This window comes from Mizuhopecten yessoensis, unplaced genomic scaffold, assembly GCF_002113885.1.
Source record: "Mizuhopecten yessoensis strain PY_sf001 unplaced genomic scaffold, ASM211388v2 scaffold5519, whole genome shotgun sequence".
Lineage (NCBI taxonomy): Eukaryota > Metazoa > Mollusca > Bivalvia > Pectinida > Pectinidae > Mizuhopecten > Mizuhopecten yessoensis.
This window is the reverse complement of record NW_018406089.1, coordinates 639152-655166: the sequence shown is the minus strand read 5'-3', so window position 1 is coordinate 655166 and position 16015 is coordinate 639152. Positions and strand designations below refer to the sequence as shown.

At 37.9% G+C, this 16015-nt stretch overlaps 2 protein-coding genes across 2 annotated transcripts in view; both read right to left on the bottom strand.

Moving 5' to 3' along the window:
* LOC110450811 (Wilms tumor protein 1-interacting protein homolog) overlaps positions 1-9310 on the bottom strand; it is a 46933-nt gene extending 37623 nt beyond the window's left edge. The window contains exons 1-2 of the mRNA XM_021498524.1: positions 7675-9310; positions 1622-1723 (exon numbers count right to left, since the gene is read on the bottom strand). Of these exons, the coding sequence (XP_021354199.1) occupies positions 1622-1723; positions 7675-9196 (1624 nt within the window). The 5' untranslated portion in view covers positions 9197-9310. The remainder of the gene's footprint in view (positions 1-1621; positions 1724-7674) is intronic.
* A 4265-nt stretch (positions 9311-13575) lies between these two features.
* LOC110450809 (heat shock protein 68-like) lies at positions 13576-15739 on the bottom strand. Its single transcript, XM_021498523.1, has one exon. It carries the CDS (start codon positions 15514-15516, stop codon positions 13576-13578), a length of 1941 nt encoding a protein of 646 aa, XP_021354198.1. The 5' UTR covers positions 15517-15739.
* Positions 15740-16015: the final 276 nt, after the last annotated feature.

Here is a 16015-nt window from a genome sequence, read left to right as displayed (position 1 = left end):
AATGGGACAACTGGGTTAGTGGTGGCTGTATAGTGGGACAACTAGATAAGTGGTGGCTGGATCGTGGGACAACTGGATTAATGGTGGCTGGATAGGGGGACAACTAGATTAGTTGTGGCTGGATAGTGGGAAAACTAGATTAGTGGTGGCCGGAAAATGGGACAACTGGGTTAGTGGTGGCTGGATAAAGGGACAGCTGGATTAGTGGTGGCTGGATAAAGGGACAGCTGGATTAGTGGTGGCTGGCTAGTGGGACAACTAAATAAGTGGCGGCTGGATAGTGGGACAGCAGGATTAGTAGTGGCAGGATAGGGGGACAACTAGATTAGTGGGGGCTGGAAATAGGGACAACATGATTAGTGGTGGCTGGATAGTGAGACAACTGGATTAGTGGTGGCTGGATAGTGGGACAACTAAATAAGTGGTGGCTGGATAGTGGGACAACTGGATTAGTGGTGGCAGGATAGGGGGACAACTAGATTAGTGGGGGCAGGATAGTGGGACAACTGATTAGTGGTGGCTGGATAGTGGGACAACTGATTAGTGGTGGCTAGATAGTGGGACAACATGATAAGTGTTGGCTGGATAGGGGGACAACTGGATTAATGGTGGCTGGATAGTGGGACAACTGGATTAGTGGGGGCTGGAAATAGGGACAACATGATTAGTGGTGGCTGGATAGTGAGACAACTGGATTAGTGGTGGCTGGATAGTGGGCCAACTAAATAAGTGGTGGCTGGATAGTGGGACAACTAAATAAGTGGCGGCTGGATAGTGGGACAACTGGATTAGTGGTGGCTGGAAATAGGGACAACATGATTAGTGGTGGCTGGTTAGTGAGACAACTGGATTAGTGGTGGCTGGAAAGTGGGACATTAAAGCTAGCTTTATAAAGAGAGTGAGACAACCGAATTAATCGGTGGCTAGATAGTAGGTCAACCATTTAGCTGTGGCCAGAAAATGGTTAAACTTATTTAGAGGTCATTGGATTAATGAGGTTCAATCTGTATAATCATGCAAGATTAAGTGACCAATCGAGTCATTGTGGAAAAGATATATGGATTAAGACAGAATGTGAACAGTACAGAGACTACATAAATACTACCCCAGCCAACCCTATCTCCTCCTTTATATTCCAGTATACTCCAGTATACTTTGTCCAGGGATCCTTCATGATCAGCCATTATCTGGCCTGGTTGAATAGGAAACCTATCAAACCTGATGTCTGGCCGTATGTCTATTGAAGGTGAAGAATGATGTGTTTGTACTTAGCGGACCTCGTGTCCAGCTAAGGGTCTATTCATGGTAGAGAATCAAGTGTCAGCGACTTAGCTAGACCTCAGCAGGACACTGTTGACTGTTGACCATCACAGGTATATGTAATGTACACACCGGTAATTCCGCTCCCATTTCCCATCAAAGACATAGCTGTTTTGTCCAACCTGAAATAACTGGGTAGGTTGGCATACAGGACCTACCCACCCAGCGGGCTACCAGTACAACACAAGACAAGGAGAGGATTGACCACTCACTCTACCTGTAGGTCACGAGACAAGGGTGACCACAAAGTAATAGGACAGACCATAGGTGACCCTCCATAAGACATGGCTCTCTCACTTACCACATGAACAGCAAACAAAGCACTTGGTATGATACAGGTTGCCCATAGCCTGACAAGCCTCGCTGGATCCCGCCACACGATCACCACACGCAAAGCACTGGCCTGAAACAAAAAGCAACAAGTCAAACTCTCCATATAGACGCATACGAAGCAATGGCCTAAAATCTATCACTACACTGGAATGACCAATCTGCGCATACAAAGCAATGCCATGGCCTATACTGTAACACCAAACTGAAATGGTCAAATCAATTTGATGGTCAGATTGAAGCCCTGGCCTGAAACAGAAAGTGACAAACTCCACATACAATGTACTGGCATGGCCTGAAATCTATATAACCGGAGAGTAATGGTCAAGTCAAAGACTCCACACTTTAGCATTGGCATGACAGAAAAGGTATAAGCAAGTCAAAGGTCACAGAATTCAAAGCCATGAATTAAAACTAATTATCAAACTGCCTGAAATGTAACAATTAACAATTGCAAGCAAATCATTTACCTAAAATTCCAAAAATGCAATAAAGCACTGGTCTGGAAGAGAAAACAACACAAATCTTACACAGAAGTTAAACAACTTATTAAACTACTATTCATTACAAATGAATTAAACAGATCACAAAGCTATAATCAGTGTATTGATTTCAAACTACAAAGCACTAGCCTGAAACAACATCCTTATTTTAAAATACGGTGCCATTCTTAATTCTATTTAAATAAAAAAAATCTTGAATGTCATGGTATTCAGGAAACGTTCACCCGGTCACGTTTTACAGACTACTGGTAAACCCGATATTTCTCTGGTGTTCATTTGGCCCTGATCATGTCATTGGTGTATATTATGTTAGGTACTAATTTCCAATATTAGGATAAATTCACCTCATTGAAGAGGGCAAAAAAATGATTATTTTAATGATCAACCATTTTCCGGGTTAACATGTATATACAGTACTTGTCAAAAGGGGATTCACCAATCAATTTCTTACAACCCTGTCATTGTATTGCGATAACATTCCTCTTCAAGGGCCTTCAAAATAGCCATCAAACCCTGCACTATAAAATATAATTTATAATCCCCCCCCCAGGTCATAGAAAATAGCGTTATAACTGGTAGTTCCGTTTATCTTTGAGGTATATGTTTTTCACACAAAACAGAAATTTAACTTGACAGAATCAAAAAACGTCAATGTGTTGCAACATTTGTATATGCACTTAGCTTATACATGCAGTTACCTTATACAACAGCTAAGATACAGCTTGAAGAATTGAATACATGTACCCCAATGCTAAGATTGATCTTGGACACGATTGGGTTAGAGGAAAGTTTGGCTTTCTACCCCAAAACAGACCCACATTCCAGGGAGACAGGTGGTCGAGGCCAATGAAAACAAGCGCCCCTTGAATGTGGACGGACCGTTAGAGGTAAAAGGGTGTAATAATCCTACAGTCTGTAACAGTCAATACGGAGAAATCCTCCACAGTGAGCCTGGTATGTCCAACATTTACCTGTGTTTGATTAAATTCTCAAAAGCTACTGTAGCTTGGTAGAATCACCTGTTCATTTGGATATCAAAATACTTCACATACAAGTAAATAATGAAACACAAAGAATAGTGCTTAGATAAAAGTGAAACCCTTTTGAAAGTTCAACAAACTACAAAGCAGTTTTAAGTGCATATATTCAATTCAAAAGCTTTTGTTAAGATTCAAAACATTTAAAAGTTTCACTCTATCATTCAAATAGTCCCAAGAAAATTCCTCTCACTCACGTAAGTATGATAAATGACAAAGATATTCTTAATACAATTTACTAAAGTGTTTTCATTGTAGTGAGGACAATTTTGAAAAGAATTCCTGAAAAAAAGGTCTCTAGACATGCATCTGAAAAGGTGACACTGGCCTATTGCTGGGTATACCCATGGTGACACAAAGACCTATGACTCATGCTACGCGCATCCGATCACCTGACGTGTCTATTCATCAAGAAAGCGTCATAATTTGTCATTAAAAGCAAAATAAAATAAAGTCCCTTGAAACTAAATTAAATACCACCTTAAGATCTTTTTAAAAAGACTTTTTAAATCCAATGTTCAATATTACTTCTGGTAGATTTAATTTTATTTGGTTGAATAGTCACCTGAAATAAAGCCGGGACATAAAACACCATGAATCATGTCCTCTGTTTGTCCACATTTCACTGTTTATCTTTCAGTCTTAAAGGTTTGGTAGACATACAATTAATGTACTGTAGCTTAAATGCATACTACGAAATTGTGTACGAAAGGTACTTTTCATGTTTACCTAAATCATTTATTTATATTAAAGGTTGAACAGTTATATCTACAGCATGCTAACCTATAGATACATGTATGGACAATTCCAAATCCATAATGGCTTTGGACCGATCATTATGTTTTTAGGATTTATAATCTGGTGTTTTGGATTTTCAAAACATAATTCTTATTTTTCCAGTCTTTGCAGCATTTACAATCACAATCTTTCTATACATTCAAGGAAAGATTTTACAAATGTAACAGGTTGTATATAATTGTCAGGTGGAGACAGAGAGTGGGGGTGGGTAGGGCAGTCTGGATACAAGTCAATTTGGGGAAGGGGCTATCGACCCCCACCCTCTGTGTACTTTTAATATACATTTGAACTTTCATTTTTCAGTGCCTTTTAATATATATTTTTTAATAACACATTTGATCTCATGGCCACCTTTATAAACTGTACAGGTAAATTATATAGTACAGCTATACAACTATTTGAACTTTGTAGGTGATATCAGACAGAATCAGCATGGTACACCTGGCCAGTAATCTGTTTCTAAAGTACATGGGATTAAAGACGACATTAACGACAGGTACAAATATACCCATATCTGTACCTGTGAAAGTTTAATACAAACAGTGATTAAAACCCTAGGAATGTCCTTACATGGCACAGAACAAAGCCACGAGAAAGGCTTCCTGCACAAGTGTGGTGGTTGGCTTGTACAGATATTAGTGGCACTACAAAAATGTACTGTAACTATGATGAGGTCACTAGTATTTATCATTGAGCCTAATTCTGGGTTGGGTATGTAAGCGCATGTCCGATTGCCTTACAAACTTTTTTTATTTCCCTATTTTTATTTTGTATTTTTCTTATAAATTTCTATTGGTGTGCCAACTAGTATTTAAATGATAAATATCTTGACAAATGTACCCTAGCTACAGGTAAATATCACTTGTGTCATTGTTAACTGAACAGGTTTTAATAGTAATTTGAAGAAGATACAGTAGGAGGAAGTGATTCACTCTGGTACCAATATACCAAGATATTATTATTGAATATGATATCATTCAATTTTTTTATGTGATGTCACACTTATATTACAGGCCATGCAACTATTCCAATGTTTCCCTATAGTACAATGAAGCAGAATTGTCAAAGGCAGGGCCCATCTGTAGTATAACTGGTATCACTATACCCAAAAATCAATAGCAAGCTGTCGAGAGATTCCACATCCCTCACATTCCTGGCATACAAATGTACCAGAACAGCATGTGCCAGGAATGTCAAAGTAAACCTGTGCTACTGACACAATGCTCAAGGGTTCTGTATTTACAAATACTGCTTGAATAGTAAATATATCGTTTACACATACTATATATGAGTGTGAATTTCTCCCCTCATATGTTACAAGCATTTTTTACACAACAGTTGTTGGCAACATTGTAAATAACTTTTAATTCACATGCAATCATTAATGTATATCACATAAATTTTGTGCTTAGACTTTAAGTACTGGCACAATAGACACATCCTGGCAATTAAGTAGTTTTTTTTATCTATATTCTATATAGCTAGGTCTACATTACAATTTTTTTTTATTAAATGAGGAAAAGATTAAATTAGTTGTCCTTTTGAAAGAGAATCCTTTTTCCAGTGCTGCAAACCTATCATCTATACACATGTACACCTTCATTTCACATTAAACAAGGTAGTAAGTTTCATAGAATGATTCTATTTAAGTATCAAATGTATGAATCAGATTTGACATGGTATCAAGTTTCATAGAATGAATCTAGATTTAAGTATCAAATGTATGAATATATATATATCATCAATAAATTTACCTTTAAATTTCATTGCTACTTGTATGTGCAACAATATCACAACTTGAGCATGAGAGATTGACCCGAAACTTTAATTGGAAGGTGAAAATTTGTTCACCTGACAAACATAATCCAAATTCCACAGAATCCTAAAAGTATGTGACACAAAGTAATTATTTTTTAACATGTTACCTCGAATAAATGACCTGAGGGTATACAAGTTCAGTGATTGTGTTGTACAGATTTACTACAATATATCCTCATGTCATTTCAGTGACACACAAAGGGCCAGCACAGGAACCATAGCACCCTAAAAGGTCACCACACTGTTCTAGTACAACATATACATGTATATGAGGTCATCGGGTACAGTAAACAACAGGTGATTACAATCTATAGGTGACAAATGCCTTCTAGAGGTGTTATCTGTACAAGTATAATGGTAAGTGAAATTTAACATTATGCTAGTCTAAAATCAAATACAATTTTGTGTTACTCTTATCAGACTTTAAAGCAATGATCATATATATACATGTACATATCCTGTCATTACTCTCACCATCAATCACTAACATCAAAAAAACACTAACAGCCTTCAAAAAACTATTTGTCACTGTCCTCAAACATTTTTTAAGACAATATTTACACAAAAACATAATTTCATGAACAGAAAACATGTTGCTGTTTAAAACAATCTCAATATTTTTTTGATCTTAGGCCCATCAAAATATCTGTTTAAAGCTGCATCTGTGTATAGATATGTATTTTCACTTTTTCAATAATTTTTTACCAAGTGCCAGCTACATGTAGAGCAATATTTCTGAATTTAACTGGGAATAAAATATCTTGGGTTGGCAGTTAAAATTAGGACAGATAGCTTCATGCATAGGTTAACCTTTAACAGACATGTACATATCCAACTGGAACAGTTTACATTCTGGCAGCATCTGTTACAATTCATTCCTACAGTATGCAGATTTGTGTCATTTTGTCGCTTCGTCTTTTCAGAGCAAAAAGATAAGAATAAACAAACCATAATTTTCATCCTTTTATCTTTTTGTCCTAGAAAGTCAAAACAAAAAAAAATAAAAAGTATTAAATCTCTTCTATTCAGGGCAAAAAGATGAAACTATGAAATAGCAAAGCCAGCCGTACATTCTTGCAACACTGATGTTATACTAATCCTTAAGCTTTCATTTTCAACAGTCCTATCAGGGCTGATATAATTCACTATAAACAAAATAAAATCTTCCATAGCTTATCCTTTTCTTGTACTTCACCCGCATGCAAAGTGACTGAACAAAATTGTAAAACGCACAAATTATACAATTTAATAAAACCTTATAAAACCATGTTAATATTAATTAGTAAGAAATAGTATACAGGTACATATATATAGCAAACATAAAAAGTCATCATCAGTGAAACATTTATGCACAACATTTTGATGAATCCCTCAAGTACTTGGTGAACTTGATCATCACAAAAATGAACAGTAAAACATCATGTATTTATTAAGGTGATAAAAATGAACCGGATCACAAATCAAATTAACATGTCAAATTTTCTACACTCATGATCAGGTGTTAACAAATAATATAAGAGGTGAAAATCAATCAGCAGACAATCAGGCTTTGTTATGGTACACATGACAAGTGTGAAAGTTTAACTTCAATGTATTTAGCCAAATAGAACATCAATGGTCAACACAACTTTTAAACGTATTGCTATAAAAGGTTTCAGGCATGGAGGATTTTTATTTAGCTAGGTAAATGAATAAGTAAAACAATAAATTTATTTGGTCTTGTACATTTCTAAAATTTGAATAGAAACAGCCAACATTTTCCCCTTGCTTTAATAACAAGATACAGTTGATGAGATGGGAGGGAGGTGTTTATAGTTTGAACACTATGTATAATGGTGAAAATTATCAGCCATTTTTTATACACTTACCAAAGTATTCCCCTTGCGGGGATTTCTCCATCTCATCTTCTAACTGCTGTGTCAGTGCTGCAACCTTTTTCTCTGCCTCGGTCAGTCCCCGTTGTGACTGGGGTACTTGGTACTGCAGCTGGGCCTGCGGCTTGATGGCAGCAGAGGGTGGCGTCCGCACCATGTGGGCCGGGGATGTGGGTAGGGACCCCAGGTTTGATGGTTGACTAAAAACTTGAGGCTGGGGCGAGGGTTTGGGACTAGCATAACGGGGATTTCTTGGGGGTAGCACAGGCAGTTCAGTATTGTGGGGACCATGATAGGGCGGGGGAGGCTCCTTCGGAATTGAAGACTGAGAATCCAAAGAGTTTTTTCTGGAGGCCGACACACGTATATTTTCTTCTAACTGTTGAGTGAGAGCTGTTAAAGTTTTCTCAAAGTCTATATGTTTGGGTTGTGTCTGTTGGTTAATAGGCTTTCTGGCAGGTAAAGCTGGAGGGACTGAGTGTGACGGTGAGCTTTTATCAGAGCTCACAACCCGATTCATTTGATTATTAAGTAGATTAGTATTAGTCACATTGTTATTGCTGTTGACATTGTTTGTTTGAGAGTGTGAAATGTTAATACTACTATTGTTATGTGAAGGCAACGATCTCGGGCGAAGATCAGTATAGATAAAAGCAGGGGGAGCCCCTTCATTAAACCGACTGTCATTCAGAAGCTGGATATTACTTCGCGGCATTGACATTGGATGCATTCCCATCTGTAGATTTTGTAGACTCTCTTGTGATATTGCTAAACTAGTCCTCGGACTTGGAAATTTATCATACAGCACTCCAGACATTCCTGCAAGGCTAGTACGAGGACTTGAAGGTTTGGACTCGTATGAAGTTGTACTTAAACTTGACCTTGGACTGGCTAGACTTGACCGTGGACTGCCCCCCATGAACCGTTGATCATAGGGGGGAGGGGGCGGGGGATTGATAAGACTAGTTCTTGGACTTGAATTTTTTGAATCACCACCACTACCCATACTTGACCTAGGACTGGAATAATTAGATCCCTGCTGTCTCAATATATAGTGGCTAGATCCAGAAAAATGTTGCATTGCGTTTTGGAGAAGCTGTTCCTTGGAAGGTGCAGGGTATGACGTACCCCCGATCACAATACTCCGCTCGGTTTCCACAACCCCGTTTCCTATAACGGTAGTGGGTAACTGACTTTGAGGATTCACTTTCATTCCGCCGTTATGTATTGACCCTCCAAATGGAATTTCGAACGGCTTAGGTAATTTTTGTGTATTTTCTAATCCCTGAAAGCCCTGACTCTGAAATCCAGATCGAATGACAGTCTTGTTTTCCGACAACTGAAACTGGCCCTGGTTGTTTATAACCTGCCTGCGATCCATACAAACACTTTGTTTAGTTTTGAGATCGTCAGCGACGGCAGACGAAGCCCGGTTCGAGATCACCCCTCTCAAGTACGTTAATTCCTCGTTTGACACGGTAACACCATTTTCAAGCTGATGAGAAAAGTTCTCCATTTCACCATAAATCCATACATTGGTATACTTTCATGTAGATCCAATCGAATCACAAAAGAACTCAATAACACTATCTCCCAACCATAACACAGGTTCTCTCACGGTACAATGGCGGTTTTAGCGTATTTATTTTTACGCTAATACACACGAGAAAGTAGTACATTCAGGATAATTTTATCATTAAACATCAGAGTTAGAAGATATTATATGTTATATTAAAAAATACCGAATTGAAAAGAATACTTTAACATTATCAAACGGGAATGAACTATACACTTACTTCAAAGAAAACGACGCTGTAAGTAAAAACATGCAGAACTATTTTTATTCAAGGTGCGCTATTAGCCGGAAGTTCGAGTGATGATTAACATAGGCATGAAAACAAATTACGAAAAGCACGTTATTCGGAATGTTGATAGTATTTGCAGCTATCCAGCTTTAGTACCATAACAACATTGTAAAATACTTCTATACCACAACAATGGTTGATGTCGGAGATCTACGTAATATTCGTTTTTAAAGCCTATTCTAAGTAAACGAAAACTAATTAGTAGCGCGGGGGAGTAGCGCGTGCTTGGTAATTGAATATTTAATTGTTGACACGTGCTCCGAGTATTTTGACATGGAAAGTGGTATTTTTTAAGTTGATATTAAAAGTGGTTTAGAAAGCATATCAGCACAGAATTAGATTCTGTGATATCATTGACGAAAACGTTCATTCCCAAATGAGGAAATGAAGCCTTCAAAATGACGAGAATTTTGAAACTTAAAAATACATTATTTGAATCTCGAAGATCTACCACGGACTTAGATTTCCGTGGATCTACAAAGCGTAGAACACGAGACTTGTAATGTTGGTATTTAAATAAAATGAGTAAAAAAAAAACATTCATTGCAGAACTTTCAACTTGTTTTGGTAAATTGTATTATATATCCTCATAAAATTCTTGACGTGGTTACCTACAATTATATTTTTTTTCACTGGACGGAAACGTAAGTCCACACGAGTAGTCTCCCTTGTTAAATACTCGTGAGTAGCAACGGACAGACTGAAGCCTACCAGTTTCAATTACAAATAAAACGTATACATCCAATTTATTTTTATTATCATTTGTGTTATTTATATGAATGTGTACCAGAAGTATAACTGTTGGTTTCATGTATGATTTAAATTACCCATAAGGAAAGCTAGCCTAAGATAAACCCATCTGCTGTGCATGTAGCGGTTTTAAATTTTACAATACATTTCACACCTATGGATGCTAATGCTGTGTACACATACGGAATTAGATAAGTCCGTGGTACACATACACGTTTGAATGTCCATTACAAGAGATACGATTTCTAGTGTGTTTTTAATGTTTGCTGAGCTAGAGACGTATATATATCTCTTTGACTCGGCATCTCGTCTTTACGCAGATGACACTTCACTTCTTCCGGTCTTGAAATTCAAATTATCCTACATGTAAATAAGGACCTTGAATCTTTAAACTCGTGGGTTAAAACTTAGCTGGTAATGTTTAATCCGGACAAAACTGACGTACTTTTTATCTCCAATAGAAATGACATAGATGAATTTTTAGAATTGGAATTTGACGGAAACGTTTTAGACTTTACAGATAGACATAAGCATTTAGGTGTTACTTTCAGCCCGAGTGTCAAATGGGAGGGATCATGACGAAGCAATGTATTCCTCAGTTATGGAGAGAAAAAAATATCTGAAGAAAATTAAAATTTCTATTTAAACGAGATGCCATATAAGAATTTACCGAGCCTTTATTTTACCTATTTTAAAATGCTCTAGTTTCGATTCAGAAAAAGCCCAACGTGAAGCCGCTCGAATATAGCAAGTCTCCCATCATATGCTAGTGTATGTTCTTTAAATTATGAAACAGATTTAGTAACATTGTCTGCTAGAAGAAAAAGAAGAAACTTTCAACTCTTGTTTAAAATGCATACTAATCAAACACCAGACTATTTTTCTTCCCTGCTTTCCTCCACTGTACAATATCTATAGTTCACTATCCTTTGAAAAACAGAAATGATTATATAATCCAGTATTTCTGATTATCAACAACAAAATTCTTTTGAAAGGTTAAATCTATGATATTCTATTATTAATAATTATATGAATTATTATTTTCTGTGAACATGTATTAAATGGTTCTAATATTCTCCTATTAATTTGAACATACTCTCTCTCTATATATATAAGGATGTACGAAATGTGTGTATTTTCTTTTGTAAAGGGCTTTAATAGGCAATGCCTGTGCCTAATCCAATTGTATCTTAAATGCAATACAATTGATTTGAAATGAAAAAAAACTTCTTTACCGACAACGCTTCGCTGTTGAAATACCCTCGATAAGGTCATCAGCTTCATTGAATATCTTTTAAAAAAATCACTGAAACCCGACGATCAATTTTTTCCTCCTTCTTACTTTGGTTATGGGGACCTTAGATTAAAAAGTATTCACACGAAACTTAGACACAGGTACAGTTCTCTAAGTCATGACTTATTCCTAGTGAACCTTGTGGGAACCCCTAGCTGTACTTGTGGACATATTTGTGAAAATGTTTAATCTCTTTTTCTGTCAATGTCGCCGTTATAGTAATGAAAGAAACACACTTTTTCAGCAGGTAAACGATTTGAATTAAGAGCAAACGATTTAAATTTAGAGGCACCATGCGATTTAGATTTGCTTTTATTTGGTAACGAAGACTAGTGGCTCGACACAAATTCGGAAGTTTGTTTATATGTTCAAAATTTCATGAAATCTAGCAACAGATTTAAAAAAAAAATTGCTCGATGCTATTAATTCAAATGTTTCAATTTCATTATCCGATGTACCTGTAATAGTGTGCTATATATGAATGAAATTACTTATTCAACCGCCAAGATAACATTGTTGGCCCAGCTGGTATTACTAAGACGAAAGACTACGAAAAAGAAGAGGATCTGCGTGGTTGCGAAAGAGGAAAGTGTTTAAAGATTGAGATGAACAATTTGTAGTGAGTAATGAATGTGTTTATAGGCCAACTGGGTTTGTGTTATAAGTTTGTTATATAACATTGTTACAAGTTTGTTAACTTAATTTAGTTTTAAAACTCTCTCTCTCAAATATGCTTTTTGTGAAAATTAATTTAAGAATTATTAGAAATTGCATTATATTTATAGTTTGTAAAATATTATGGAAGGGCGTTTATAAGTTGCAATAACTTGTGCCTAATCCTTTTGTAATTGTGTTGCAATAAAACATGTTTAAACTTAAACTAATATTACATACTAATATTACATATAATACGTCTCTGACTGAGATTTGCGGTTGAGATTGGCTGAAAGTAAACATAGAATAAGATAGTAATGGTGGGAAAGGACAACGGACCATAATGACACTATATAAGCATATAGGGATGGGGGTTAGTCCTCAGGGATGGGGGTTAGTCCTCTCATGTGAGGGCAGCGCGGACTACACGAAGGACGTCGTTCCGTGGAACGCTGCCGCTGCGACACACTGTCCGCATCTCAGGAGCTGTCCGACCTTGGAGCGAGACCTGGATGGACCTAGGACATTTCGAATCTCCGAGGGCCTGGTAAGCGACAACTTACCCCCTCACGTCGACCGGACACCGACTTCGTCAGTGAGTGTAGACGATAAACCGATCAGTCTATGCCTTGTTGCCTATGCTCCAATGACTCATGATATAATGTAATGAATCAAAAAATGAAGTTATATTTATATTGGAAATTACCATCTACCATCCTAGGCAAGATAACAGGGTGTATGGGACGCCGCTTGACTTTAAATTCCATTTTAAACTATATTATTTTAACGGATTGGTGATATCACTTAATTACACTGAAAATAAGTTAATTATAGTGCTAAGGTCTGTTCTTTGAAGTAACAAAGTCGCAAATGACCGTAGCTTTCCGACTTTACATCACTGATGTAGCTTAATCATATATTGGTTTCTTTCTGCGTTTCACACAACAGGCCAAAATAACAACGCATTGATTTTTTAATAATTTAACAATATGAAGCAACAACAACGAATACATTAAACTCAATAAAATATAACAATTCTCCACACACACAAAATCAACATACATGTGGCTTCACTACGTACTACATGTCAAGTTACCAGCCATGATGTTTCATCAGTGTAAATAAACTAATATGGTTAAATAAAACAGTAAATATAATAATTTATAAAAAAAATACGTGTGCGCAACATTAAGGCGACACTAATCTATATATACAAGATGATATTAAGTAGCAAATGCTTTGCTAAATTGCATAATGCTGTTAAACTTAACAATACGAATACTGTCACTTTTACAAATACGTTTTAAAACACTAGCAACTATCGATCTCTCACTACACTTCCTCAACTGTTGGACCTGTACCTGACCCTCCTTGTGTCTCCTGGCCACAGTTCCCGTTGGAGGCCCCACTAGTATTACCCTGTGGGGAACCCCCGTGGAGTTTGGTCATTATAGGTGAACACAGTTTTTGGAATTCCTGTAGTTTATATTCGTATTCCTCCACATCGGCCGTGGTGTTACTGTCCAGCCACTTCAGGTTGTCCTCACATCCCTGACACACAGTTGATTTGTCCTCCGTCGAGAGTTTGTCACCAGAATTTTCTATCGCCTGTTTGACACTGAAAATGTAGTTTTCAAGCTGGTTCCTGGCAGAAACTCTTTTTCTTTGTTTCTCATCCTCGTCTTTGTATTTTTCCGCGTCGGACACCATTTTATCAATGTCCTCTTTACTCAGACGTCCCTTATCGTTTGTAATTGTGATTTTGTTGGATTTCCCCGTACTCTTGTCCTCCGCCGAAACGTTGAGAATTCCATTAGCATCAATGTCAAATTGCACTTCGATCTGTGGAACACCCCGAGGTGCAGGAGGGATGCCGTTGAGTTCGAAGCGTCCCAGTTGGTTGTTGTCCTTTGTCATAACTCGTTCTCCCTCGAATACTTGGATACCGACACCAGGCTGGTTATCAGAATACGTAGTAAATGTCTGTGATGTTTTTGTGGGGATTCTAGTATTCCTTTCGATCAGTTTGGTCATCACACCTCCGGCCGTTTCTATTCCGAGAGATAAGGGAGCCACGTCCACGAGAAGAACATCCTTGATGACGTCACTACTGTCGCCTGTAAGCACGGCGGCCTGAACTGCGGCACCGTACGCTACAGCTTCATCAGGGTTGATGGACTTGTTCAGCGGTCTTCCGTTCATGAAATCTTCGAGCATCTTTTGTACCTTTGGTATACGTGTAGATCCGCCAACCAGCACGATTTCGTGGATTTTCGATTTGTCCATCTTTGCATCACGAAGTGCCTTTTCCACGGGCTCTAATGTTGAACGGAATAGGTCGGCACACAAGTCCTCAAATCTGGCTCTCGTGAGCTTACTGTAAAAGTCAATGCCCTCAAACAGGGAATCAATTTCAAGGCTTGCTTCACTGCTGCTCGAAAGGGTTCGTTTTGCACGTTCACATGCGGTGCGAAGTCTTCTCAAAGCCCTGCTGTTCTTACTCAAGTCTTTACCATATTTCCGTTTGAACTCCTGTACAAAATGATTGACTATTCTGTTGTCGAAATCTTCCCCACCTAAGTGTGTATCACCAGCTGTAGCTCTCACCTCGAATATTGAACCCTCGTCGATAGTCAGAATGGACACATCAAATGTTCCTCCACCAAGATCAAAGATTAGAACGTTTTTCTCTCCTTTCAAGTTCTTTTCCAGTCCATAAGCCAGCGCAGCAGCCGTCGGTTCATTGACGATTCTGAGGACGTTAAGTCCGGCGATCATCCCAGCATCCTTTGTTGCCTGTCTTTGGGAGTCATTGAAATAGGCTGGCACTGTGATCACAGCATCCTTGACCTTTTGACCCAAGAAAGCCTCAGCCGTCTCCTTCATTTTAGTAAGAACCATGGAACTGATTTCCTCTGGTGTGAACTGTTTTGTGGTTCCATTACAGTCTACCTGAATCTTTGGTTTACCTGTGTTGTTGACGACCCTAAACGGCCAATGCTTCACGTCCGACTGGACATGAGGGTCATCGTATTTCCGTCCGATCAACCGTTTTGCATCGAAAATGGTATTCTGTGGGTTCATTGCCACTTGACCCTTGGCAGCGTCCCCGATTAATCTCTCTGAGTCTGTGAAGGCCACATAACTAGGCGTGGTCCTGTTTCCCTGGTCGTTGGCAATAATCTCCACCTTCCCATGTTGGAAAACTCCGACACAGGAATACGTCGTACCAAGGTCTATACCAATAGCTGGAGCTTTACGTGAGCTTGACATGTCTTATGATTGTGAAACTGTCAAAGCGAAAGTAGATATAGCACTAGTTCGTTTATACTAGTCCGCCCGCTTTGTGCTGGATATATGTACACAGGTGTATACAGATACGTCCCTTCTGTTACTTCCACGTAGGATTGTCTGACAACTTTTCGGATTCTGACCACAACTTGTGTGCGCCATGGTTATATACAACTTTTCGATAATTTCCTGAATTATCTAGAAAATCTAGAACTTTCTGGTGATTGGATCAATCTAGAAACATCCCGAATGAATTTAGGTCAGCGCTAATATGGGGCTCATCAAGGGGACATGCTATGGAAAATTCTGATAAAGTGATATAAATCATTTGACTACTAAAATCTACATTTATGTCTATGTATAAGTTATTCCAGGGTTACTGTGAGAAAATCACAGTGTTAACTTCGTTACTGTTTACATGATGTATAATATAGTTCCGATGAATTAATTAGCAAAATCAATCCGATAAAAATGTGTGATT

Bases quoted from the DNA above. Each gene is read 5' to 3' on its own strand.
- LOC110450809 (XM_021498523.1), bottom strand. From the start codon at position 15,516: ATGTCAAGCTCACGTAAAGCTCCAGCTATTGGTATAGACCTTGGTACG.